Raw genomic sequence first — 26,317 nt, 5'->3', positions numbered from 1 at the left:
TCTTTTCTTTTACTCCACCCCTAGTAATTAAAAATATTTTTCATTTAATATTAACAATAATCAGTCGTGTCTGTAGACCAAACCTTTATTAAGAAATCTGCAACTTCTTACAAATCCTAACCATACCCTGGTATGTATCTCATTTCTTTTTGCTTTATTAAAATTAGTTAAAAACAAACAAACAAGAATTCCTTCAACAACGAGAAATGAGGTCTGCAGCTGCTGAACCTGTTTTCAAGAGGAGGAGGTACAGGTTTATTACCCCACCGAGGGAGGTTCAGTCACACTCCCTGGAGAATGCTGTGCTCCAGGTCAGGTATCTCTCCTCCACGCCAGCGTAAACAGAGTGCTGGCCAGCTGTCAGGGACAAAATGGAAAAAGTTCACTCAAGCACCTTCACCTAGAATTAAGGCCACAGCTTGTTCTTAGGAGCACAGGGGCTTAGGTAATCATCTAAAAACAAAGTCTGTGAGAACAATTCCTTCAGGAAAAGCAGGAACGCTTGTTTTTCCATTTCAGCATAAATATTAAAACGCTGTCATTTAAAAAGCCACAGAAATATTCTTTCCTTTCCCAAATTTCTTTTGAAATTTTCTCTTTACTAATTCACTAATTCTCTGAGGCTAATATTATGATCCTTCCCATGAATGCAAATAGCTCAAAGCAGCTAGTATATTACAAATTAGCAAGGGTCAAAAGGGAATTCCTTGGCAGTCCAGGGGTTAGGACTCTGCACTTTCACTGCCAAGGGAGCAGGTTCAAACCCTGGTCAGGGAACTAAGATCCTGTAAGCCGTGCGATGAGGCCCCCCCGCCCCCCCAAGAGAGACATAAAGAGTAGATGAACAAGAGAAAAGTTTTTTAAAAAAAAAAGACTGAAGAATGAAATGAAGTTACGTAACACATCTTCCACATGCCTGTGTCCTAGTATCTTTACTACCACAGCAAATGTCAACTGAGCAAAATTCTCACCATGATTTCATGTGACTCAAGTAAAAGGTAATTTATATGAAGAGAGGAGGAGAAATTTTTATGTTCTTGAAAAGGGGGAGCTGAGGAAGAATACCATACCTAAACTCACACGGTTCAACATCTAGAAAAGATCTGACAAGTCACATTTTATGCATGAGACAGACGCACATGGAGAGAGGGGTTTCCCCACCACAGAAGTATCTTCAAATTCTATCCCTTACACAGAAGCATCTCACAGGCAAGCATTCGCAACAATCCTGGAAGCAAGGTATAACTGACAGTGTGGTATAATGTGTATTAAAATATAAGAGGCGTGTGGGGCTAAAGGGATTAAATGTCATTAGCGCAAGGTGATTTTATTCTTGCAAATCATATAAGTCCTATGTACCAAAGATATAAAATAAATTAACGCAATGTGATATTATTTTCAAACCCACTACTCAAAGCCTAACATAAAAAAATCATGGTGTTTCCAAGCAATTAACGATGATTTACAAGTGAAGGGTCTGTTCTGACCAAGGCGGTTAAAGCATCATGGTTCAAACAATGACTACCCCACCATCAGAGCATGCTGCATTCACGTGGGACAACCATCTTCCCACTTTGCTCAGTTCGCAGCTGTGAGTACACATGGAAGTAAACGGGGTCAAAGCTGAGGATGAGTCTGCTCGTGTCTGTAAAGCCAGAGTCATTCCCACAAAACCCTTCTTCATCCTGAAACCCCAAAGCACCACAGCCCCCAACTCCCCACCCCTGTCATCTATCTTCCTGTCTGGCAAGATGGAAAGATGAAACACATGACATCAGGACACATGAAAGTTATTAAGCAAGGTTACTAATCAAAATATTTTTTAGCATATCAACCAAGTAAATATGTAAAAATCTAGTAATTAAGAGAAACTTCCATAATTAAGATTTAGCTAATTGTTTTATCCTACAAAATAAGCTGTGTCCCTGCCCTCCATTCAGGAGATACTTCAGTTTTATAACCCTGACATGTTCACACGGCACCTTTACATCTTAGACAATCTTAACAATAAAGAATGACCCAAGTGTTATAACTAATAACATTTTCTGGGTCAACGCTTTAATTAAAAAGCTCTCCCCTTGGGCTTCCCTGGTGGCGCAGTGGTTGAGAGTCCGCCTGCCGATGCAGGGGACACGGGTTCATGCCCTGGTCCGGGAAGATCCCACATGCCGCGGAGTGGCTGGGCCCGTGAGCCATGGCCGCTGAGCCTGCGCGTCCGGAGCCTGTGCTCCGCAACGGGAGAGGGCCAAAACAATGAGAGGCCCGCGTACCGAAGAAAAAAAAAAAAAAAAAAAAAAAAAAAAAAGCTCTTCCCTTAAAAATTATTTGAATTATACTGATATTACAATATTTGTATATTGGTTGCTTTTTAACATATTGAGATATACGTAACAGGACAAATAAAGTTTGTTTTTCTCTGTAAATTCATTTAAAAGTATATCTATGATTACCCTATCAACATCAGAAAGGTTAGATTATACTTAGGGATAGGTAAATGCCTTAGAAGTGTTTTTACCATCAAAAGAAATAATGATCTTAACAGCGCATGTATTTTCGTGTGTGAAGTGTGAAGGTGACTAACTTTGCTGTTTCTATAAGTTTCTCTGTCTATAAAAATGCAGTTGAAACATAATCAACTTAATTCAAGATGTTAAAATTAATTATGTTAAGTTAGCCAAAGCACTGAAGTGAATCACATGATCCTAGCATTCTAGGCTGATGGCTCCCTCGGATCAAAAGGATAGTAAATAACCAAGTAAGGTGCTTCTGGGGTATATTAGGTCCCTAATCAAGAATGTGTGATCACTGCCCCTTTAGGCAGAATAAAATGCAGAGTATAAACAGATTGGTGATAGTTCATTTAATTTAGGTTGAGCCACCTGTAAATTCTTCATACCTCTGGAAATAACGTGTATATCCATCTTGAAAATACCAGTAGCAACAAGTATTCCTAATATTTGCTATGAAATCCTGGAGCATACGAACTTGTATAAAGTAGACAAGTTTGATTCTACACCATTCAGGCTTAGCCCTTTTCTCCCCCCACCCTTTGCTGCCATCTTGCCCCATCACCCTTCCAACCCAGTTTCTACCATCAGGAATTTACAAATAAACTATTTTATAACAAGGTTTTCAAACAAAGAAAAACCGTGATGTGATTCTCCCATCACTTAAATGTAACAGTATCGATTAACTTAAATTCTAAGTATAGAAATGACCACTTTCCATATAAACGGGAAGAGCTTTACTCTGACAATCCTTCCATATTTCCCAAAGTTGTGATTCTGGTGAGACACATGTGTGGCACTGTATCAGCAGTTTGACCTTCAGGCTTCAAGATTAATGTTAAAGTGAGACAAGTCAAACTTTAGGACTTTCTAAGAGACCAGAAAGTTGTGTTGTTATTATGCCTCTTTTACAGAAATAGTAAGATCTTAATCATATTCATACCCACGAAATCTTTTCTTGAATGGCATAAATCGGAGTTTCTGTGCTTAAAATGTTATGGTTCAAATTCCTTTAAGAAAGAAATCACCAGCGACAACACTTGACAATTAGCATCTGAGCTATGTAAAGTCTAAAATAATTACGAGGGGTACCATTAGTGGCCATTTGTAAGCACACTGTGATGATGGACTTGCAGAGGTAGGGAGCTGGACTATTTAAGATGTGTATCTGCTCATATTTAGATGCATTAAAGAATAATTATTACTGTGAGAAATTCAGATTGAAACCTGCCTATAAATTTCATCCCCTAAATATTACTTACTTCTGCTTACTTACGTCTTCTACTGACAAGCTGTAATGTATCTGCCACCAAGAGCCCAGTAATAAGGCCCTCTGAAACTTGACCTTTATCTGGCAGAGATGTGTAAGACTGACCTCTGAGGTGGGCAGGACGGTAAACAGCTTACGTTGTCTATAAGGAAGCTTCATTATCTTGAAGTATTATGAATTCTCAGACTATAAAACACCTTCAAAGGACTATATATATAGTTTAAAAGCCTGAAAATTTTGTTAAAAATTTTCAAACTCTAAAAAGACAAAAGCACTGGTTCCCTTACATCATTTCCCATTACATCAGAAATATACTTCCTCCAGTTAATCTGCCCTATGAATTAAACCAAAGAGCTTGGACAATTACATTGGACAATTACATTCTGAAGTTCATAAAGGACCAAAAATAGTAACCTATGCAAAAGGTGAGAGTGATTACGTATTACAAGTGATATGGTTTTGGCTTCAGAATTTTATTTTAGAGGTTGTACAAGGCCAGATTACGAGGCTGTTTGCAAACCTGGGAAATCTATCAGATGCATGAGATAAATGAGAAAAGTGAAAGACAGAAGTAAATACATGTTCCATCTTGTACAACCATTCAGTAGCAATATAACCATTCAGTTCACCACTGGTTATTCAGTTCATCATGCAGAAGTAACCATTCAGACTCCTCTCTCCATATGAGTCACATTCCTGTGATTTCTAGATCTTCTGCTATTTTTAAAATACTAGTGTTTATTAAAAAGTAAGTTCTTAATTTAAAATTACATTAATTAAAATTATAGAATCTTAGGCACTTAACTGAAATTAAGGCCTGAGTCACTTCAGAAATACTAAAAATAGTGTATCAGAGCAGTTTTATAAAAATATCACCAGAGGCCGATGCATCAGGCCTCGACATGCTTCCTTCTGTGTGTGATTTCAGCGTCTGATTCTGCTAACCTCGATCTATTGGCACGGCATGGGGTGGGGGTGATAACGGGCAGCTTGTTCATAAACACAAACCTTCTCCTGAGACTTCTTCCGAGTGATGTGTTAACATGTTAAAATCACGAAAAACCTTTCCAAAATTATGATATACATACCCTTTGCAACACAGAAATATTTGTCATCATCACTGATGGCATATAGCGTCTTCAGATCCCTTTCCCTTTCAGAGAAGAATTCAATTACAAACAACACTACCCAACGAGTGATTCAGTATAAAATAACTTCTCCCAAATTTGCCTAATGTGATCGATCCTCTATAAGCTCTAGAAAAGGTACACCATCAACTTGCACAACAGAGTCCCAAGGCCTGAGAGGCTCAACACTCATATGTCAGTCATGGCTGCAGGGCCAGGAAAATGAGCATCCTGCTGGACTCCTACATTCTTCACACTGTGCTCATGGACAAGGTCAGGGTAGTTTCTGTGTGCAGGCTGGGGTGCGGTCAAGGCCCTTGTGTCCCACTGGCTTTCACCACGTTGACAGCGTCACCGGCAGCCGGGAGCCTGGATGGTTGGGTGGGAGGGGAGCACAGTTAGTGAGATGCAGGAAGAGGTGTGAGAGGTAAAAAAGAAGCAGGCTGTGTGACCAGCATGCACTGCTGCTACAAGGACGCCCCGGCGCAGTGAGACGCTCAAGAACGACAAAGGGGAAAATCCACAAAGTCACGCGTCAATACAGAGACACGAATAAGCCATCAGAGTCAGTTAGGTGAGTGAAATAAAGAGGGATTCTCACAGAGAGCAAGACGCTCTGCATCTGTCCCTGATGTTGCTATAAAAATCAAAGGCAGAAATGCTGTCTGAGGTTCTAAAGACAAGAAAAAATACTTATTATCTACTTAATTCAAGTATTTGAAAGGACAATTCTACATTACGACAAAGCCAGATATAGAAAATGGCAATTGTGAAAAGTTATTTCCCTGATCAACTGACTTCACAGAACTGAAATCCAGGAAACAACATTCAGAAAGAGCATTAAAAAAAATCTCCCCTCACAGCAGAGGCCATGTAATTTGACATCAATGTTTCCAACTAACAATGGAGAAACATTGTGCCTTCCCTAATGCATGAAATTCAACAGGTACAGATAATGTGATGAGATTAAGCTCCTCCAGGAGAGTTTAGTGAGCATCTTAGATACCTTTTCTCGCAGCTGTAAACAGGCCTATTGAAGTAAGAGAGGGACACATGCACACAAGCAGTTTCTGGTTAGAAATCATCAGAGTCCTCCAGTAGAAAGAAAACATTTGCCTAGGTTTTGTGACGTGACAAAAAGGGCAGCACATATTTAAGATAACTACAAAGGAAAAAACATCACCCCAATTATAAAAATGTCTAAGAATAGACATTCTCTTCAACCAAAACATGAATCTTCACCTTTTTTTCCTTAAGGAAACTGAAAATAAATTAGCTAAAAGGTTTTCAGAACAAACTTGGAAGCTTCTTTTTTTTTACAATAAAATTATCATCTTTCCTTCAACTGAAATACAAGCTATTCATCAGATCTAACCCATAAAACTCACAACCTTCAATATAGGGTCTCTGAAAATTTAGAAAGTTAAATTAGGTTTATGCTCTCCCCTACATATGCAAGCTTTTCCAAATACTATTCAGTTTTTGCTTATAAATAGTTTATAGATTTAAAATACATTAATTCTCAAAAGATAGCTTAAATATTGGATAATTCTAGGTTACTGACATACCAAATCATTCACTGAAATAATGGTGTCATTTAGAAGATGGCAAGAAAAAGCTAAAGAACCGAACAGGGAGTAGGTTTAGACTAAACTGGTTAAAAGTTATCTGCCAGAAATAGAATTGTCCACTATTCTGCCCAACTGTCCAAACCTAGGGAGCATTTCCAAATTTTATTCATGTACCACTTTCTAAAGGAGGACTGTTATAATTCATGTGAAAGTATTAATAAGAATCAAACCATGCAGAAACAAAGGCTGAAACGCAGAATGCATGTTAGGTTAAGGCTGGGGAACCCGTCAGCTCCGAGACAGGCCAGCTCCGTACTCAGTCCCATGCCTGCTGCCACACACTGAGGCTCCCTGGGCCTGAGGGTCACCATTTTGCTCCATTTCCACAAAGGAGGCCTCAGTACAATGACATAAAGAAGGACACCCAGCTCCAAATTTTTCATTTTTCTTGAAATTCAATACTCTTAGATTCAGCATTCTCTCTTTATATAGGCTGCATCAAAGGAACTGAGTAATGCCTAAATATGTACCAATTAAAACTGGAAAACTAAAAAGATTTAGTGTCATAATACAGATGCAAACAAAACGAGACTCTCATTCCATATTAATCTAAGAGGTAAGCACATATTAAATGAGCTCTTTTTTAGTTGAAGTTTCAGCTCTATGTCTCCTTGCCAATAAGACTTGGTGGTAACATTACTGGAGCTGCGTCTTCAGTAGAAACTGAAAACACTGTTCTTAATGGCTTAAAAAAATAAAGACTAAAATGTGACATTCAGAAGCCTCACTGCTTATACTTTAAGCGTGTGCCCACATGCACACACACACATACACACTACCCCCACCACACTCTCAAGGAGAAAGGGCAAAAAGAGGATAATGGAAAACAGGAGGGGAGGGAAGAGAGAGGATAACGGGAAACGGGGGTGCGAGGAAAAAAAGAGGATAACGGAAAATAGGGGGGGAGGGAAAAAAGAGGAAAACGGGGGGGGGGGGTGGGAGGAAAAAAGAGGATAACGGAAAACCCGGGGTGGGGGAGGGAAAAAAGCGGATAACGGAAAACGGGGGTGCGAGGAAAAAAAGAGGATAATGGAAAACCCGGGGGGGGGGGGGCGGCGGTGGGAGGGGAAAAAGAGGATAACGGAAAACACGGTGGGGGGAGGGAAAAAAGAGGATAACGGAAAACAAGGTGGGGAATCCCCTCCATCTCAGAAACTCATCAAGTTATTTGGAACTGAAGTAAAAATATGCCCAATCATCAAAAGCAAAGCACCTTGCAGTTAGTTAAGCCAAAATAATAGTGAAAAACAATTACATAGCAAAGACTGAAAATAATCACCAACCACTGTTGACCCACCACCATGAAGGAAGAGCTGGTTGCACAGAAAGCTGACCCACACCTTGAGATCACCACAGAAACTCATTAGATTTCAGGTACTACACAAACTAAGAGCAAGAGAAAAAGAAAAAAATCCTATGAATTATCAAAGTTCATTTCATAAACAGACACAAAACTTGAACAGATGATGCAACCGACATGACCATTCAATCAAATAATTCCCCAGCAGCCCCCAAGCCACATACATTCATTTGGGAAACGATGAACCCCACTGATTAACCCCAATAAGCCACAAAGTATCCATAATCTAATACAATCTAATACAATCTAATACAATCTAATACAATACATAATCTAAACAAATGAAGTATCTTCTCTGTCATTAGATTATTTCTCCCCGCCCCCACAATGGAGTATTTCCTGCTTTGTTTCATTGGACTATAATCACGTTTCTGTTTTGGCTTTATCTTCAGTCTTTAATGAAGAAGACACACCCAAAGCAGTAGCATCGTGTAGCGAATACATTGCCCTTAGGGGTCTGGGAAAAGGCCCTACCGACTAGCACTGAAGTCCTTTCCAACAGAGAAGCGCCACCACGCCCAGCTCATGCTAACCAGAGTGGGGGGGGGGGGGCTGTCTGATGTGCCTCATTTAGGCGACTGTCTCCTTGCTTCATCCACAGCCTTACCTACCCCAACGTGACAGCTCCATAACGTGCTTCTTTTCAGCTTACAAATATGAGTAATTTGCTTTCAAACATATTTAAAGTACTCTACAGCCGGGGGCTCAGAACGCCCTTAGGCAAGCGGTGCTTTATTTTGGCTCAATGAGTGAACAAACCGTTTCTTGTCATGCTGGTCTGCTCCGGGACTCCTTGGAGGATTCTCAACTTGCACGAGCAAAGGACCAGAGGGAACGGAAGGAATCACAGGCACAGCGGATCTCACACCCCAAGCCTTTGGACACAAATTATAAAAATCATCTATTCTGCCTAGATAAAAGATCTCTTCACCACTAAATGGAACATTAAAATGGAATACTATCTACATAGTGAACAGATATAATAGTAAAGAGAGCAAAAAACAAATGCTTGAATGTTATACACCATCCTTGGGATAGATAATAATCTAACTGAATATCAGTATTTTATTTATTTTACAGGGACAGAAAATGTTTCATTATAACATTACATCTGTTCTATGGTAACGTCTTAGAATAAAATAACAGGTCACACATTACTGAGCTATTTTACAGATAAGAAAACGAAAATGCACAGAACTTTCCCGAGATTATACCACTAAGAACAACTCAACTAATAATACTATTGTTTGTCATAATTAACTACACTGTTCCAGTGCTTTAGAAGCTCAATATTGTCTTACCTGTCGGGAGCCATTACTCTGAGCTGAAACATTACTGTGAACACTGTAATGGGGGAAAAAAATAAAGAAAAAATTACCATGGGTACCTAAAACTAAGAATGTAAGATGTCCAGAAAACACCTGCTTTTGCAGGCAAATACTTGCTTTTCTGCTCATTTGCTATTTCCATATACCTATATTCTACCTGTGCTTTAGATATATACTTCACTACTAATCTTGTTTATTCATTGGACAACATCTGTCAAAGACAACAAAATAAAACCAACAGCACAAATGATCCCTTAAGTTCAAGGCATTCAGCACAAACACCCACATGACCTTACCCATCCCTTCTTTTATATATCCCTACCCTCTCAAGATTTTCTGGTGTCAGCAGTAGCTTAGCATTTTATAACTCAAAAGGCCTTAGTATAAACTTAAAGTTAGAAACTTCTCTGCATACCCTTCTCCTCCAAATGATTTAAAAGATGTTTTAAAATTTTTAGTTTAGGCTGCACTCATTCCTCTCCCACTCCCGCAAAAAAGCACTTAAAAAACTCAGCATATAATATGCAACAAAAGAAATAGAAACAAACCTCAGAACAACTAAAAAAAAGAACAAATATTCAATGAAATAAGAACTGAAAGATGAGATACTAAAACACAGAATAAGGCAAATAAAAGAGTTTACTGACTTCAGACCTTCTAACATAAGCATAACTAGTATGCTGAGGTAAAAAATTCAACTAAGGTAACTGAAAATATATTCAATGTTATAAAAAAATTCCTTGACAGTGAGAAAATAATCTACAGATCTAGCAAGAACACTGGGTTCCAGGGAGATGAGATACAGAATTAAATACATTCAATTCCTTATTGTTATATTACTGACTTTCAACGATAAGGAGAGAATACTTCAGGTACCCTAAGGAGATTTAAAAGCACATCACTGCCAGCATCAGGTTGGCACAGAATTCTCCATGGCAACACTCAAAGAACACTATACCCAGACAAGACGTCATTCTAGTAAAAGGAAATGGGCAAGGCTTCACAAACACAAAACAGACTGTGCACACAGGAGCCAGGGGCCTTTCTTAGGGGAGTGAGAACAAAAACAAAAGTATCTGATGATGAAAGACAACCAATTAAGAAAGAGCTCAAGAATTAAGAGGCCTTGCTAAGAGGCTGGGCGAGAAGGAGTAACCCACTCTACACACCCCCATTCCTTATTAACCACATCTCTGTTACAAGTTAAGTCACCAGAATTTGCACCTCCACTACCTGGGTTCTAATTCAAACCGCGCCACTAGCTCTGCTCTCTGAACCGCAGTTTCCTCACTCACATGGGACTCGCATTAGGGGGTCGAATAAATGTTAGCAAAGCACAAAGAACAATGACAAATAAAACTAACCAACGACGAAATCTTTAAAAACACATCTTGTTTAGTGTAGATCTGTTGCCAAGGCTGGTGTAAAGAATATACCCATCCGGCACAATCTCTTTTACTAACCTTGTTGTTCTTCCCAGGATACACCGCTCTGTATTAAGTAACTCATAACCCCACATTAATGAAACCTCCTCCAACCTGCTTTGTACAGAAATTAGACTCATTATGCTATGGCCCCAGGGGTTACGCTCTGAAGCTTCTCCTTGAACTGGGAATAAGTCCAGTAGGTGATAAGCAGAAGATGAAGAACAACATGAGAAAAAAGCGCTGATGATAAGTGATGATCCCCGGATTCTAGCTCCCTGTTCTAAAACAATTTGAAACGCAGGAAGCACTATTTTCTCATAATTACACTTACTCTTTCACTTCCACTAATATGAAGGGAACAAATACTTCCGTTACTGACCAATCCAAGCTTCCCTTCTGAAGGACTGTCTGCAATAACGGACCCATTTTGCTCTTGCCCCCTCTATGCATCATCTCCTCCACCATTTCTTTTCCTCTCTCTTCTGTCTTCAAGACTGCCCACTAAGCCTGTACAAGAAGTACTAGTAAGTGAAAAGTGAACTGTCCTTTAAAATGTCACCTCTTTCTAAGATACTTTATGTTAGTCAAGACTCACAGGGAGTAGTTAGAAAGAAATGAAAGAGTACAAGGAAAACTAACATCAGCCAATTTAAAAACCTGTTATTCAAGTAAGCACAGTACAAAGTCAAGAAGCTTTTTAGGTCAAATAGTTGTGCTTTTTCTAACAGTACCGTTTGCCATGGTTCACTGGAGCAAAACTGTTCATGTGAACAGAACTCTGAGGGCAGGAGTGAAAGGGCATTCCTGCCAGTGCAAGCTCAGGTTCTCTCAAGCAATGTTAGGGGCAGGGCTCAATAACCTTCAGGAGAGTGGGTCCCCCTCTGAACGTCATTCCTAAAAATTATTCAAACTAAAAAATAATAAAGGATCATTGCTTAAATACTCCATTTTTGCTGTGTTTTAAAGAGCCAAAAAGCATCACTCAAGAAGACACAATAAAATTTACTTATTAAAGTTAAAGTAATCTCAATGCTAGGAGATTATATAGTCAGTCATACTCACTCTTTGGTCAGAAATCTGTATTTCAAAAAAATTTAAAGGAGGACAAACTTTTGCAAATAAAAGCCTTAATTTTTCAACTACGTATCATCGCTTGAATGCTTTGTTTACATTTCTGCTAACTTCATCAGGGAATCTTCTTCACTTTAAGCTCTAACACTCTGTCCCAGCCTCCTTTTCAGGAAAACAAGACATGATTCATTAAACAAACAAATAAAATACTTTAAAATATACAGAACCCCTCTAACATTTCTCCACCATTCTTCTTAAAAGCACAGTTTAAAAATTAACTCCAAGAAAAATTATAGTGTATAGCCCAGAAAAGGCAGAAAATTTTGTTTTTTACCTAATTAAAAATTCACGGAACTTCCCCCGTGACACAGGAAGAATCCACCTGCCAATGCAGGGGATGTGGGTTCAAGCCCTGGTCCAGGAAGATCCCACATGCCGCGGTGCAAAGAAGCCCGTGCGCCACAACTACTGAGCCTGCGTTCTAGAGCCCGCGAGCCATGACTACTGAGCCTGCGCATCACAACTGCTGAAGCCCGAGCGCATAGAGCCCATGCTCTGCAACAAGAGAAGCCACCGCAGTGAGAAGCCCATGCACCACAATGAACAGTAGCCCCAACTCGCCGCAACTAGAGAAAGCCCGCACGCAGCATCGAAGACCCAATGCAGCCAAAAATAAATAAATAAATAAGTAAATTTAAAAATAAAATAAAAATAAAAATTCACGATGGACAGAATCCCTCACACTTCCTCTCTCCTCTACCTACTTATTTATTTTTAACAGCTTCCTGACCGCTAAAGGGACTTCAGGGGAATCCTTACTCAAAAAGCAGAGTGATTTTGTGATTAAGCCACTAATCACAGCCTGGCTTTAATGGCTCTCTAAGTGGAAAAAAACCCAAAACTGAATAGGACACCTCCAGCTGAGGCTCACCCTACTCAGTACCCAAAACAAACGACTTCTCCTTTTGAAGAAGCTCTAGTTATACTGACACATCTCCATATAGGAGTGTAGACACTGTTTTAACAAAAACTAGATTTGTGAGTATGTCTGAATCTCACAGTTTACCAGGCATTCCAGGAGGCTCTGGTACAACAGTGGTTGAGAAGCATTACGTGAAACTCCACACTGTAATAGACACTATTAATACTGATTCATCAGAAGGAGGACTTGGACAACAGTGACTGCAGGACAACAGCAGACCCTCTCCCCAGCAAAACAAACATGTAGCTGCTGAAAATTATTCTTTAAAAAAATCATTAAAAGGCATACATCAAGTGGAGAAACATTTATTTAAGAAAATCTAGTAACTTTTAAAAAATCTGATCTAAAAAAACAAAACAAAAAAGTTACTAGAGAATGAGAGGAACATTTTTTTGTGATAAAATAATTATAAACAATACATGCACCTAACAAAAAGCCCCAAATACATGAAGCACAAAGAATTGAAGGAAGAAACAGACAACCGAACAACAATAATTGGAGACTTCAATAGTCCACACTAAATAATGGAGAGAACTAAGTCAAGACCCGTGATGAAACAGAAGTGAACAACAGTAAAAACCAAGCAGACCTAATAGACATTCATAGGACATGACACTCAACAGCAGAACAGACATTCTTCTCAATTGCACATGGAACATTTTCCAAGATGAACTACATGCTGGGACATAAAAGAGGCCTCAATAACTGTAAAGGGATCAAAGTCATGTGAAGTACATTCTCTAACCACAATGGAATAAATTACAACAAACAAAAAAAAGGGGAGAGGGGAAAATTTAAGCTACAAATGTCGAAATTAAGCAACACACTCCCAAGTAGCCAACGGGTCAAAGAAGAAATCACAAGAGAAATTAGAAAATAATTTGGGATGAATAAAAATGAAAATACAATATACCAAAACTTATGAAATATGATTAAAGTGGTGCTTGGAGAGAAATTAATAGCTATAAATGCTATATTAAAAAAGAATACAGGGCTTCCCTGGTGGCGCAGTGGTTGAGAGTCCGCCTGCCGACGCAGGGGACGTGGGTTCGTGCCCCGGTGCGGGAAGATCCCACATGACGCGGAGCGGCTGGGCCCATGAGCCATGGCCGCTGAGCCTGCGCCTCCGGAGCCTGTGCTCCGCAAAGGGAGGGGCCGCAGCAGTGAGAGGCCCGCGTACCGCAAAAAAAAAAAAAAAGGAATACAGATCTCATATACTAATAAACCAATCTTCCACCTAACGACACTAGAAAAACAAAACTAAACCTAAGGCAAGCAGAAGGAGTGAAATAATATACCAGAGAGAAAATTAATAAAATAGAAAATAGAGGAACAGATAAAATTGATGAAACCAAAAGCTGGTTCTTTGAAAAGGCCAACAAAACTGAAAAACCTTTACCTAGACTGACCAAGTGAAAAAGAAACTCAAATTACTAAAATCAGAAATGAATGAGGGGACATCACCACAAAGCTTATAGAAATAAGGAGGAAAAGAGAATAATATGAACAACTGTATGCCACAAATTAGATAACTTAGATAAAATGGACAAACTCTGGAAAGACACAAACTCCCAAACTGACTCAAGATAGAAAATGAAATATGAATAGATCTACAACAAGACACTGAACTGGAAATTTTAAAACTTGCCACAAATGAAGTCCAGGCAAGATGGCTTTAATGGTGAATTCTACCATACATTTAAAGAATTCTTTACAAAACCTTCCCCCAAAATAGAGAGAAACATTTCCCAACTCATTCTGTGAAGCCAGAATTACCCTGATACCAAAACCAGATGAAGACAGTCAGTACAAGAAAACTAGAGACCAGTGTCTTTGATGAATACAGACACACAAATCCACAACAAACCTAGTGAACCAAATCCAGCAACATGTAATATAAAGAAAGACTGTACACCATGACCAAGTGGGATTTCTCCCAGGAATAAAATGAACTGCTTGTGTACAAATCAACCTTTGTTCTCTGAGCTTCCTGTGTGCAAGGGCTACAGTTTATTCATCTTTATATCCTCAGTCACAGGCCAATAACAAACGTACAATATGTCATTCTCATTATGAACAGCACAGCCACCCAAGCCCACACTTTTTCTTTAAGCTGCTTTATTTTTCTTTCTGTCCATTTTACCCAGCATTATGATGTGTTTATCTGCTCCCTGCTAGATCCACCGTGCTCAGGGGCAAGTGAACACTGTGACAGACCTTCAACAGACATTGGTTCAATTAACGATGCAACTACAGAAACACTAAAACATTCGGTTTTCAATTCCTAAGTTGCAAGACATTACCCACCTGAGTTCTTCAGGTTTTCCTGTACTTGCCGACAGAAAAAAACAGAAAACATCCCATTAGATTCCTCCAACATGGTAAACTGCTTTACTATTCACAAAAGTAAATCTTGACTCATTGCTTTGTAAGCTGTTTCCCAACTACAGGTTTAAAAATCTTCACTTCACAAAAGTGTTCTATGGCTCACGCCATTCAAGTAAATAATGACAATGATCTCCAATTTTTAAGTAAGGCAATAAAATGAGCATACGTTTTAAAAAACAGAACCATCTGCAAGCCTTTAGAGTGAGCTGACAGTGAAAAATCATCAGTGGAGTCTAGGAGGTAACTAAGGGTTTTAAACAAATTGAAATGGTTTCATTTATAGCTACATATTATTTAATTTATAGATACATCAAAAATTATAGCTATAAATCAGTTTTTTAAAAAACTGATACTGCCAACATCAGGTCACAGAAGTTGTTTTTGGATAACTGGTGATGACTCTGACATTGGGCATACTTAAAATTCAATCTGTATTTTAATACAAACTCAGATTTGAAACCAAACACAAGTTTCAGCTTACTGGTCAAAGTAAACCATTCTCTGTATTACATAATTAAAGTAACAAACAGCAAGTAACATTTATGAATTTGGAAATGTCTATGTACCATGTACACTGATGATTAATATAAAAACTGTACTTAACAGAACCTTTAATATTATTATAATACATACAAAATAAAAAATTTATTCATCATATACAAATGTTTTAAAATATATCTGCGGGGATTTAACAGATTATTATGAATGAGATCTGGAAGTCAAAAACGGAGGGAAAATGTTGCTCTAGAGAAGAACTAAAATAGTTAAGAACAAAAACTGAACACAAACTCAGCACAGTGTCAGAACTGGGGTTAGCATAAAGTCTGATCTCAGCAACAGTATAGGCAGTTTTCCCCCATGTATTCTTAAAAACTGATTATGCTAGAACCAAATTCAGTACAGAAGAGTACTTTAGTTGTCTGGAAAAGACTAAGAGGACCGAGGCAGCCTCCTCTCCAGCCAACAATACCAGCACAGGATGCACTGCCAGGAAGAATACTCCTTTGAAACAGGGCTGCATTTCACCTTGCATTTGCAGAGTTCGTCGAGAATACCGTTTGCTGGGCCTCCTTTCAAAGGATGTTGATCTTCTTGCTTTATTGGTTTTTGTGGTCTGATACTCAGTTTTCCCACTAAAATAAATGAGGCATATTAACAGGAATAAGAGAATTTGAGGCCTACAGTAGTCAGATACACAAAAATGAGAGAAAGTCTACACTGAGGTTCTCCTCAAGAGAACCATCCTGAACTTCCTTCCTGAATGACCTATGAAAAACAGTGTTGACGTCTCTCTTTACCACACCATTCTTTCACTCTTTAGGCTTGTGTGAAAGATGCAACACAAATTATATTGTTTTTTCTTAATCATGCACATCACCTAAGAACATAATAAATAAATTTGAAATATCTGTCGTTTTATGGAACTCCCTTCTCTTTCCCATCCACACTCCTCAATGCATGATGTACAATTAACTCAAGATTTTAAGTTACTTTTTCTAACTGTGATATACTTTTCAGATCACTTTTCCAGAAATATTAAAACTATTGTCCTACTCACCTTCATTTCCATTTAAATTCTGCTAAGAAAACACCTCCCCACTTTTAATGTAAGTAGAATAGAAGCTCTCTTGCATGAACCCCACACACAGTGAAGATGCCACATTACTAATATTATCCATTCCTTCTTTAAATTACACTGACGATTCTTGTGACATGCCGAAAACTCACCATCAATAAGCTACTCTGAGGTAAACCAAAACATTTCTAACTTATGACCAACAAACAAGGAGTCTGTAAGAACAATGGAACGTCAGGTTTATAAGGACCAGAAATGTCATCCAGATTAATTTCCCAGTACTGCATCATACTCTTTTTCTACATGGTATCCAGCTGTTGGATGGAGACCCCTTAAAACTCTTGTTATGTGGATTTAAACTGGGGATTAATACATAAAGCAAACATCAATGTCCATCAACAGGTAAATGGATAAAGAAGATGTGGTATATATATATATATATATATATATACACACACACACACACACACACACAAAATGGCATATTACTCAGCCATAAAGAAGAATGAAATAATGCCATTTGCAGCAACATGGATGGACCTGGTGGGTATTATGTAAGTGAAGTAAGTCAGACAGAGAATGACAAGTACTGTATGATACCGCTTATATGTGGAATCTAAACAATAAAATAAACTAGTGAATATAACAAAAAAGAAACAGAGTCACACATACAGAGAACAAAAGAGTGGTTACTAGTGGGGAGGGGCACAATGCGGTAGAGGATTAAGAGGTACAAACTATTATGTATAAAATAAGTAGGCTTAACCAACATTTTATATAACTATAAATGGAATATAACATTCAAAAATTATAAATCACTATGCTGTACACCTAAAACTTACATAATATTGTAAATCAACTATACCTCAATAAAAAAAACTTCTTTTAACTGGAAAAATTGTTAATTACTCCTTAAAAAAAAAGAAAAAAGGAAGAAACAAAAACATCAGGAGGGATATGAAATCCATTACACCATTACAATATTCTCCTGTCTATTCAGGAAATTACAAACAATAACAATATGTACCACTTTTTCTTTTATTTTGGCCAATGGAAAACACTGGCAAACCACTTCACCTCTCTGTGCCCTAGTTTCCACATCTGTAAAATGAGAAGCTGGGCTAAATTTTCTGGCCCCTATGAAATAATGAAAGGCAGAGGAAGCAGCTATAAACATTCACCTGTATCTAAACCGCGACCCTAATCGAATAAATCCCGATCGGTGAGAACGCTTCTGGACAGGGCCTCGGAGGCGGAAGAAGGCGTGATGCTCCACAGCACACTTCCATAAATGTTTGCACGCTTTGGGGTGATCCAGTCTGAAGACAAACGTATGCTCCTGTTCTTTGCCCTGAGAAAGAAACGCATGCTAACAGAGGTAATTATTAGCCCCAATGGTCCTGTCCCCTCGCATTCAGCTATGAATACAAGCACAGCAAGAGCAAGAACCAAACAATAAAGCATCTAGTTGCCCCCCGAGACTCTGACACTCTTTAGAGCTACTACATAAAACAGCAGAGTTAAAATCAAGCTGCCCATTTTCTCAGCCAATATAAGATTCTTCCTATTTTCTCTCTACTCACATGATCTCATTTCTCAAAGAGACATAAAATGAGCCTTTATCTGCCATACTTCAGGATAAATGCATAATATAATTTAAAGGTTCATGTAAGATCTGGCAACATACGTAACAGCCTTAAAAGTGGCCACATTCTCTATTATAGTAACCATACTCACAGGAATCTAATTACACTAGTTAACATTCATAGACACTTCTCTAAGAATTTCACATGAATTGCTTCAATGAGTAGATACTCTCACTATCTCCATTTCACAGATAAGAAAACTGAGGCTCAAGAAATTAAGCCCAATGTCACAAAGCTACTAAGAGAGGAAACCAGAATTTGAACCTAACCATTGGTCCAGAGCCTACCTTTGTAACCACTAAGCTATCCTGTATCTCTAGGGGAAAAGACTTTCTCAACACCAAAATTTACACCCAAAGATTTTCTTCACAGTCTCATTTATAATAGTAAAAACTGGCACAAAACCCTAAATGTCCAAAACATGAGAAATGTAATAAAGTAAACAATGATATTATTTACAAACTATACAGACAGATAAATGAATAAAAGATGAATGAACCAATGCAGTATTGTTTATTCATACTGCAGAATACTATACATGGGTTAAAGTGAATGAACTAGGTCTACCTGTTTAGGCAAAATAAGCAAGCTGCAAAAAAAACCCCACCCTAATACATATGTATATTATATATAATATATATGTAGATTTATAAAACATTCTACCACATTTCATGATGTGGTTATATTTACAACAGGTTAGAAAACATGAGAATGATACCCTGCGAGAATGAGGAAGAAAGAGAGAAGCTATGGCTCAGACCTTAGCTGTATCAAACAGAACTTCTTGAATGAGACAAACAGCACACGACCCAACAGAAACATCAACAACAGGCTTAAACACGCACTTCATTAGAAAGACTATCCAAACATCCAATAAATATATAAATAAGTGTTAAACTGAAGCAGTCATCAGAGGAATGCAAACTAAAGCCACAAAATGATTCTACTACCAGAATGGGTAAAATGAGAATGAGAACTCCAAACACAAGTCAAAGAATAAACGGAACTCTCAGACACTCCGGGTGGGAGTGCAGCTGAGTGTGTAGACAGGCTGGCAAACAGTGTGGCGGCCTCCACAACAGCCAAACACACGCACATGCCAGGGCTCAGGGCAGCACTCTTCTTACTAGCCAAAAGTTAACAGCAACTCAAATGTCCATCAACAGCAGGATGGATAATACTAGTGTATTCACAAAACTGAATACTATATAACAGCAGGAATGCGCCAACTATAACCACCTGCTGCAGCAGGGGTGAAAGCTCACAGCTACAGCCCTGAAATAATACAGTAGCAAGGCACAAAGAGAACAGTCAGCCAGGTTTCATCTACATAAAGTCCAAAATATAAGCAAAAACTAATCTCTGGTCTTAAAGCCAGGCCAGGAGAGTGGTTACCCTTGGGGAACTGTACCTGTGGGGCGGAGCACAGGAGAAATTTAATTCTGCTGCAATTCTGTTTCCTCATCCTGGTGCTGGTCATACAAGTATACATAAGAATTCAACACAAGCTGTACATTTATTTTTACACTTATCTGAATGAATGTTACACTTCAATGAAATTTACCAACAAAAACTACACATAGAAAAAAACATGAGAAAATAGATAACCTCAAAACAGGGAAAAACTTTCTATGACACAAAACCCAGAAGCCATGAAAGATTAATAAATTCACCTATTTAAAATTTCTTAAAGTGCATGACAAAACCCACAATAAGCACTGTTGAAAGAAAAACAACTATTAGATAAAATATTTATAATGTCTGTGACAAAGGGCAAGACCTATAAGAAAAAAGCCAATAACCCAAAAGAAAAATGGGCAAAGGAATAGACAGTTTAGAAAAAAGGAACTCAGGTAACTCAAATGTATGAAGAGATGTTCAATATCACTCATAATAACAGAAATAACATGTAAACCTACAATGAAATTCCATTTTTTACCTTTCAGATACAAATGTGTTTAACTCCTTCTCAGGAAATAGGCCTGTACACTAAAAACTATGCAAGCTGGTAGGACCTCTCTATATCCAGGACAAATGCACATAACCATTCAACCCCACAAACCCCCTTCTAGGAAATTATCCTACAGTTACCTGCCAGTGTACCAATTAATTATATATAGTGAATAAAAGAGTGAATGTCAATTAATTGAGAACTGATTAAATAAATTAGAGTACACCATACACTAGAATACTATGCATTTTAGTTTGCTTTTATGAGAATGAAGAACAACTTTAGGTACTGACGTAGAAAACATTCCAAGTGAGAACATAAAGTTTAAAAAGGATCAGTAGAGAACCCTGTATATACGTATGGCAACCTCTGCATAAAAAAGAATTGAGGGGGACTTCCCTGGTGATGCAGTTGTTAACAATCCACCTGCCAATGCAGGGGACATGGGTTTGAGCCCTGGTCCAGGAAGATCCCACATGCTGTGGAGCAACTAAGCCCGTGCACCACAACTACTGAGCCTGCGTGCCTGGAGCCTGTGCTCTGCAACAAGAGAAGCCACCGCAATGAGAAGCCCGAGTACCACAATGAAGAGTAGCCCCCGCTCACCGCAAATAGAGAAAGCCCACGCGCAGCAACAAAGACCAGATGCAGCCAAAAATAAATAAATTAATTAAATAAATTTTAAAAAAAAGAATTGATATACACATTTGCTTATATGTATCCTCAAAAAGATATCCAAGAAGCTAATACTGTATTAGATCAAATCTAAAATGCTATCAATTGTGAGATGCACAAGTATTTTATGACCCAGTAAGAACAGGTATCACCCATTAAATTATGACCATATTTTCTTATCACACAGAATTGTATTTTATTCTTCTTGAACGATTCCTTTAGATTTACATACAAATATCATTTAATCGCATCTGTGCTTACATAAAAAGGAAAATATTTGTAAAACAGATTGCTTTTAGATGTGAAATCTGCCTCTTCTGAATCATTTGCAACTCATTTGTTGATAACATAATGATCATCTGTGCCATCGAGAGATATCTTTTTAAAATGCTCTCTTATCGTCTCTGATTTTCTTCCAACCTGTGTGATAGGGCAATCCTTTGCGTGCATCTCAGTAATATAACTTAAAACTTTCAAAAAACTTGTAACTGCTTCATCTAATTTTCAGGATCTTCTTTTTTTACGTTCTGCTAAGTGGCACTACTCACACTTCACTGTGCAAACAAATCTTTTTAACATTTCCCCTATTTCCTTTTATTTGTATCCATCTATATGTATATTTCAAATTTATTACTTTGCATGCAGTAAAATTACTTTTTTAAAATTTACTCACAATTCTGTGGGTTTTGAAAATGCAGAGGATCATGCAACCAGCACCAAAATCAGGATACAGAATAGTTCTCTCACCCCCCCAAATTCCCCGTGCTGGTCCTTTGTAGTGAAGCATCTTCACACCGCCAGTCTCAAAGGATCACTGAGCTATTCTCTATTCCTACAGGTTTGCCTTTCCTAGATTGTCATATAAATGGAATCATACAGTCATAATCTCTTGAGTTGGGCTTCATTTTTTATTATAAATTTATTTCATTTATTTATTTTTGGCTGCGTTGGGTCTTTGTTGCTGTGTGTGGACTTTCTCTAGTTGCAGCGAGCGGCGGCTACTCTTCCTTGTGGTGCACGGGCTTCTCATTGCAGTGACTTCTCTTATTGGCAGAGCACCGGCTCTAGGCATGCAGGCTTCAATAGTTGTGGCACACAGGCTCAGTAGTTGTGGCTCGCAGGCTCTAGAGCACAGGCTCAGTAGTTGTGGCGCATGGGCTTAGATGCCCCGCGGCATGTGGGGTCTTCCCGGACCAGTGTCCCCTGCATTGGCAGGTGGATTCTGAACCACTGTGCCACCAGGGAAGCCCCGGCGGGAGGATTCTTAACCACCGGGTCACAAGGGAAGTCCTGAGTCGGGCTTCTTACACTTAGCATAATTCATCTGAGATGCATTCGTATTGTTATGAGTTTATCAATTAGGAACTAGATTTAACTGAAAAAAAGATAATCCTTAGTACAGAAGGCTTTATTAAAGAATTTATTAGGTAGATCTTTTTGATTAATCTTTTTGATCAAGGACTAAAGCCATTTAAATATAAATTTTTATATATTTGAGATATATTGTCAACAAAGGAACAAGAGAAGTCTTTTATTTAATCTTTAACCGTAAAGACAGAAAACTATAGTTTTAGGATGGTATGACCTAAAGCAGGAAATTACTTAATTAAGTTATTAATTACACTAAGTTTCTGTTCTATGGCTCTATAAAACAACATGTGTTCCCCCTTTTAGAGCCTTAAGTTACCATATAACACAGTCACTGTTAACTATGTAATACAATATAATTCCTACCTGATCATCATCTTCTACAACCACCAAGGTTAGTTTATTCTTCTTAAAATCCAATCTGGTTATCTTGGGCCTATAACAATATGAGAGTAACAGCCGGATTTCAATAAATGTTCTCTGAATTTAAAAACTTTGTTGTTACTTCAAGCATATTAATCATCTAACTTCTGAATTGAAAGCTGGATAAGAGGGTAAACATAACCTGCACTGCCCAGCAAAAAAGTCTCCAATCTAAAAAATAGTTAAGGTAACAGAAACAAAATTTTCAAAAGCAATACCTTTGGCAAAATTTCTGCTGCACATATGTAAGACATTAAAAATGTTAAGGAAAAAAGAAAATGAAGATCTATCTATATATCATATATATTCATAGGCCCCTAACGACGGTAGAAGAGATTCTCCAAGCCTAATGTCACAGTAGCAGCACAGGAACTGGATATAGGAAAAACGATAAAGCTTTTTAAAAGGCATAAAAAAAATTTACTGATCTTCAACTCTATTTTCTATAGCAATTTTGATTAAAGACATCTTTAATTTAAGAAATAAAAAATTTTTAAAACTTCACTTTATGGCCCACTTTCCATCTCCCACCTGTACAAAAATCCTAAGCAACCTACCAAACTTATCTCTGTACCTCTATGAACTGTGAATGTGAAAACAACATGACTCTCACTCTCACTAATTTTTAAATATAACTTATCTAAAATAGAATTGTAAAACAGAACTTGTTTACAAGAGCTGTACTAAAACAGTAAGTAAATAAAGAAGTATAACAGGAGGGGAGAATCTAGCATTTAAGTTTAACAAATACTTACACAGTGCCTAGTAAGTGTCGGGTACTCTACTAAGTGTTTTACATGTATTAATTCAATTGATTCTTATGAGGTAGTACAAATGATGCTTCCCTTATCTCTCTACCTGGAGCGTTCTCTGGCCATGAAGGATGCTCCACCTGCCCAGTGGGCAAGCTGGAAGGCTCAGAGAGTTCACACTTAAGGACTAGAGAAATACATAACACAGCTTTCTCACCCAAGGGACAAGTATAAAGGTGTTACACTCAAGTGTCCCAGGGAATCTCTAGGAGGTACAAAAAAAAATGAAATACTATCTTCACCTTTCTGAGGGAAAATAATTTTCACCCTAAAATTCCATTCTCAGCCCAGTTATCAAGAAAGCATAAGAGAAGAATAAACCATTTTAAGGCATCAAAGGATTCAAGTAATTTACCTCGTACACCCTTTTCTTAGGCATTACTTGAGGATGTATCAGAAAAACAGAAGGAAAGACAAGAAAATATGGAAGACGACACAGATTCATAACTGAGAAAATGGGAAAACAAAGTCCCAAGATAAAACCTGGAGAGCAGCCTGGAAGAGCCAACGGTTCCAACTGGAAAAGAGTCAGCTCAGGCAACCCCGGAGGATTTGAAAAAACTCAAGGAGACAAAGGCAGGTCATTTAAAGAGATGTGTGGGGTGCATGAGAGCCAAGAGCTCCAGGAAAACAAAGGAAACATAATCCCAGTTGTGAGTTCAAGGATTTCAGGGCTGATGAAGAAAAAGACAGGAGCAGGAGACAGCAGCACTGAACAGCGGGGCTCTGCTGAGGGGTCCCTTCAGGCCGCAGACCTTCCAGAGGAAGCGGCCCAGGGCTCCCACCTGGGAGGGGAGCAGGGTAAGGGAACTCCCAGGAGGGAGGAAGACCAGAGAGGCAGGGGAATTCCACGTCTAGGGCTTGGCATCCAGCGGCAGGGGGACAGGTCTCTGAGCCACAGAGCTCCGAAGAGCAGGAGAGGTCTGGGGTCTCTTACAGCTACAGGATTTGCTTATCCACGGCTAGCAGATGTGAAGTGCAGTTTGCAGTGAGATATGCAAAACCAGGCATGCTCTGAATGGCTAAAACTACACTTGTTGGGCTGTATTTAAAGCAACTGAATGTGTAAGAATTTGAGTTTGGCACTGGCGGGCTCTGAGCTAAGGGTCCTGGCATGCTATGGAGAAGTAAACAACTGATATCCAACAGCCAACTTCAGCCCATGTATATAACCCAGGCTACAACTTAGCTCCACACTGGTTCTGACAAACACATAATAATATAAACACTATTTCCTGATTTTCAGCTTTTAGAAACAACCAGACAAAACCTGAAGAACTTAATTATGGTTATGAAATCCAAGTAATATCTACCCTTGATGTAAAAGTAACATGAAACATAAGTTAGAAGTATGGATGACAGAAGCTGGGACCCAGGAAGAGAAGCGCAGCTCTAAAGGAGGGTAAAAGTATTACTATCTCTTTCACACAAAAGGGGCGGGTGGGTGGGGAGTAAAAGACCGTGAAACAAAGCACACTCAAGACAGCAACATAACTGTGGGACGGAGGGAGTGGCCATGTGAACACTTAATACACAGAACTAGATGCTATCTATGTTAAGGCATGTATTTTGACATACCTTGAAACTAATGGAAAATGCAACTAGAAGACTTTAAAAAATTGCCTCGGGGGAGAAGACTAAAGACGAACAGGAGGATGACAGGCGATAGCTGCAGTTCACTTCCAAGCTTGCCAGAGCTATTTCCAAATTCTGCTTTCTGTACTAACTTCATATAAGTGCTTCTATTCATTAAAAAAATAAAACAACAATAATTATCTTTGACATTAACTCTGCTTACCAAAAAAATAAGCCAATTTTGGTCTCTCCTTCAAAAACAAGGACTCCTGTTGGGGTCAGTCCCAAACTGTAGTCATTCCCATCTCTGGCCTAATTTTAGGGGAGCAACATGTGTTAGCTTTATCTGAATAAAACAGGTTTCACATTTTCACACAACTGCTTAATTTTCTTTTCATATTGAATTATATTAATTACATACAGACTAGTATTAATATGAAGGTGTTTTCAACAATTAAAGAACCCAAAATCACATTCTCAGTAAACTTCATGCATATTAACAGACACTATAGTTTTAAGGTATGTCTTCATTGGAAATACATAGTGATTACCTGCCACGACAAAGAAAGCTTTCCAGAGTCTTCCCAAATTCTAGTCACTATTTAAATCACAGATTTTGAAAAAGACTGCCTTTCTGGGAAAATTTAGCTTCTTAAACTAAAAATAACAAATCACTACATAAGCTGTACTAGACTACAGCTTATCAAAGTCCTCTCAAGCTACAAATTTTTAACTTTACTTTCTAAATTATTTTCATTTTTACAGAGCCTACTCAGCTTACATGATAAAAGATGAAATGAATATGAAGTGAAAGAATAAAAAGTGGGTTAAAAAACAAAAAAAACCCACAACAGCAACAGCTTAAAACCAAAGACATACCTTTTTGGAGATTGTGGCTGTTTCTCCTCTCTCTTACAAGGAATTTCTGTGTGAGACTCCCATCATTCAGGATTTACCCTCAATCTTCATAACCACTCATCCAAAGAACCCGGTGTTAGCCCCTGCAAACTCCACACTCCCCCTCACACTGAAAGAATCCATAATCACCTTGAGTCTTGAAGGAATAACGCTTTTAAGAAGTATCACCACACAGTGCTTACCTTGACCACATGCATATCAACCCCATACATTTCTAGCCACTTGGCTTTATTCAGATAATTGGTTTCAGCTTGTGCTGGTGTCTGACCTCTGAAATTTAAA

The 26,317-nt window shown here is 38.4% G+C and overlaps 1 protein-coding gene across 3 annotated transcripts in view; it reads right to left on the bottom strand.

Annotated features, from left to right (window-relative positions):
• EPB41L5 (erythrocyte membrane protein band 4.1 like 5) overlaps window positions 1-26,317 on the bottom strand; it is a 138,939-nt gene that overhangs the window by 70,473 nt on the left and 42,149 nt on the right. For 2 of the 3 annotated variants that reach the window (XM_082841829.1, XM_082841830.1), the window contains exons 9-16: window positions 26,218-26,305; window positions 25,341-25,429; window positions 22,674-22,743; window positions 17,849-18,018; window positions 16,118-16,224; window positions 15,011-15,029; window positions 9,197-9,239; window positions 8,655-8,770 (exon numbers count right to left, since the gene is read on the bottom strand). In XM_082841829.1, the coding sequence (XP_082697955.1) occupies window positions 8,655-8,770; window positions 9,197-9,239; window positions 15,011-15,029; window positions 16,118-16,224; window positions 17,849-18,018; window positions 22,674-22,743; window positions 25,341-25,429; window positions 26,218-26,305 (702 nt within the window). The remainder of the gene's footprint in view (window positions 1-8,654; window positions 8,771-9,196; window positions 9,240-15,010; window positions 15,030-16,117; window positions 16,225-17,848; window positions 18,019-22,673; window positions 22,744-25,340; window positions 25,430-26,217; window positions 26,306-26,317) is intronic. The other variant, XM_082841831.1, reaches the window with a different exon arrangement.

This window comes from Leucopleurus acutus, assembly GCF_964270905.1.
Source record: "Leucopleurus acutus genome assembly, chromosome: 6".
NCBI classification, from domain to species: Eukaryota; Metazoa; Chordata; class Mammalia; order Artiodactyla; family Delphinidae; genus Leucopleurus; species Leucopleurus acutus.
This window is presented reverse-complemented; position numbering and strand designations above follow the sequence as displayed.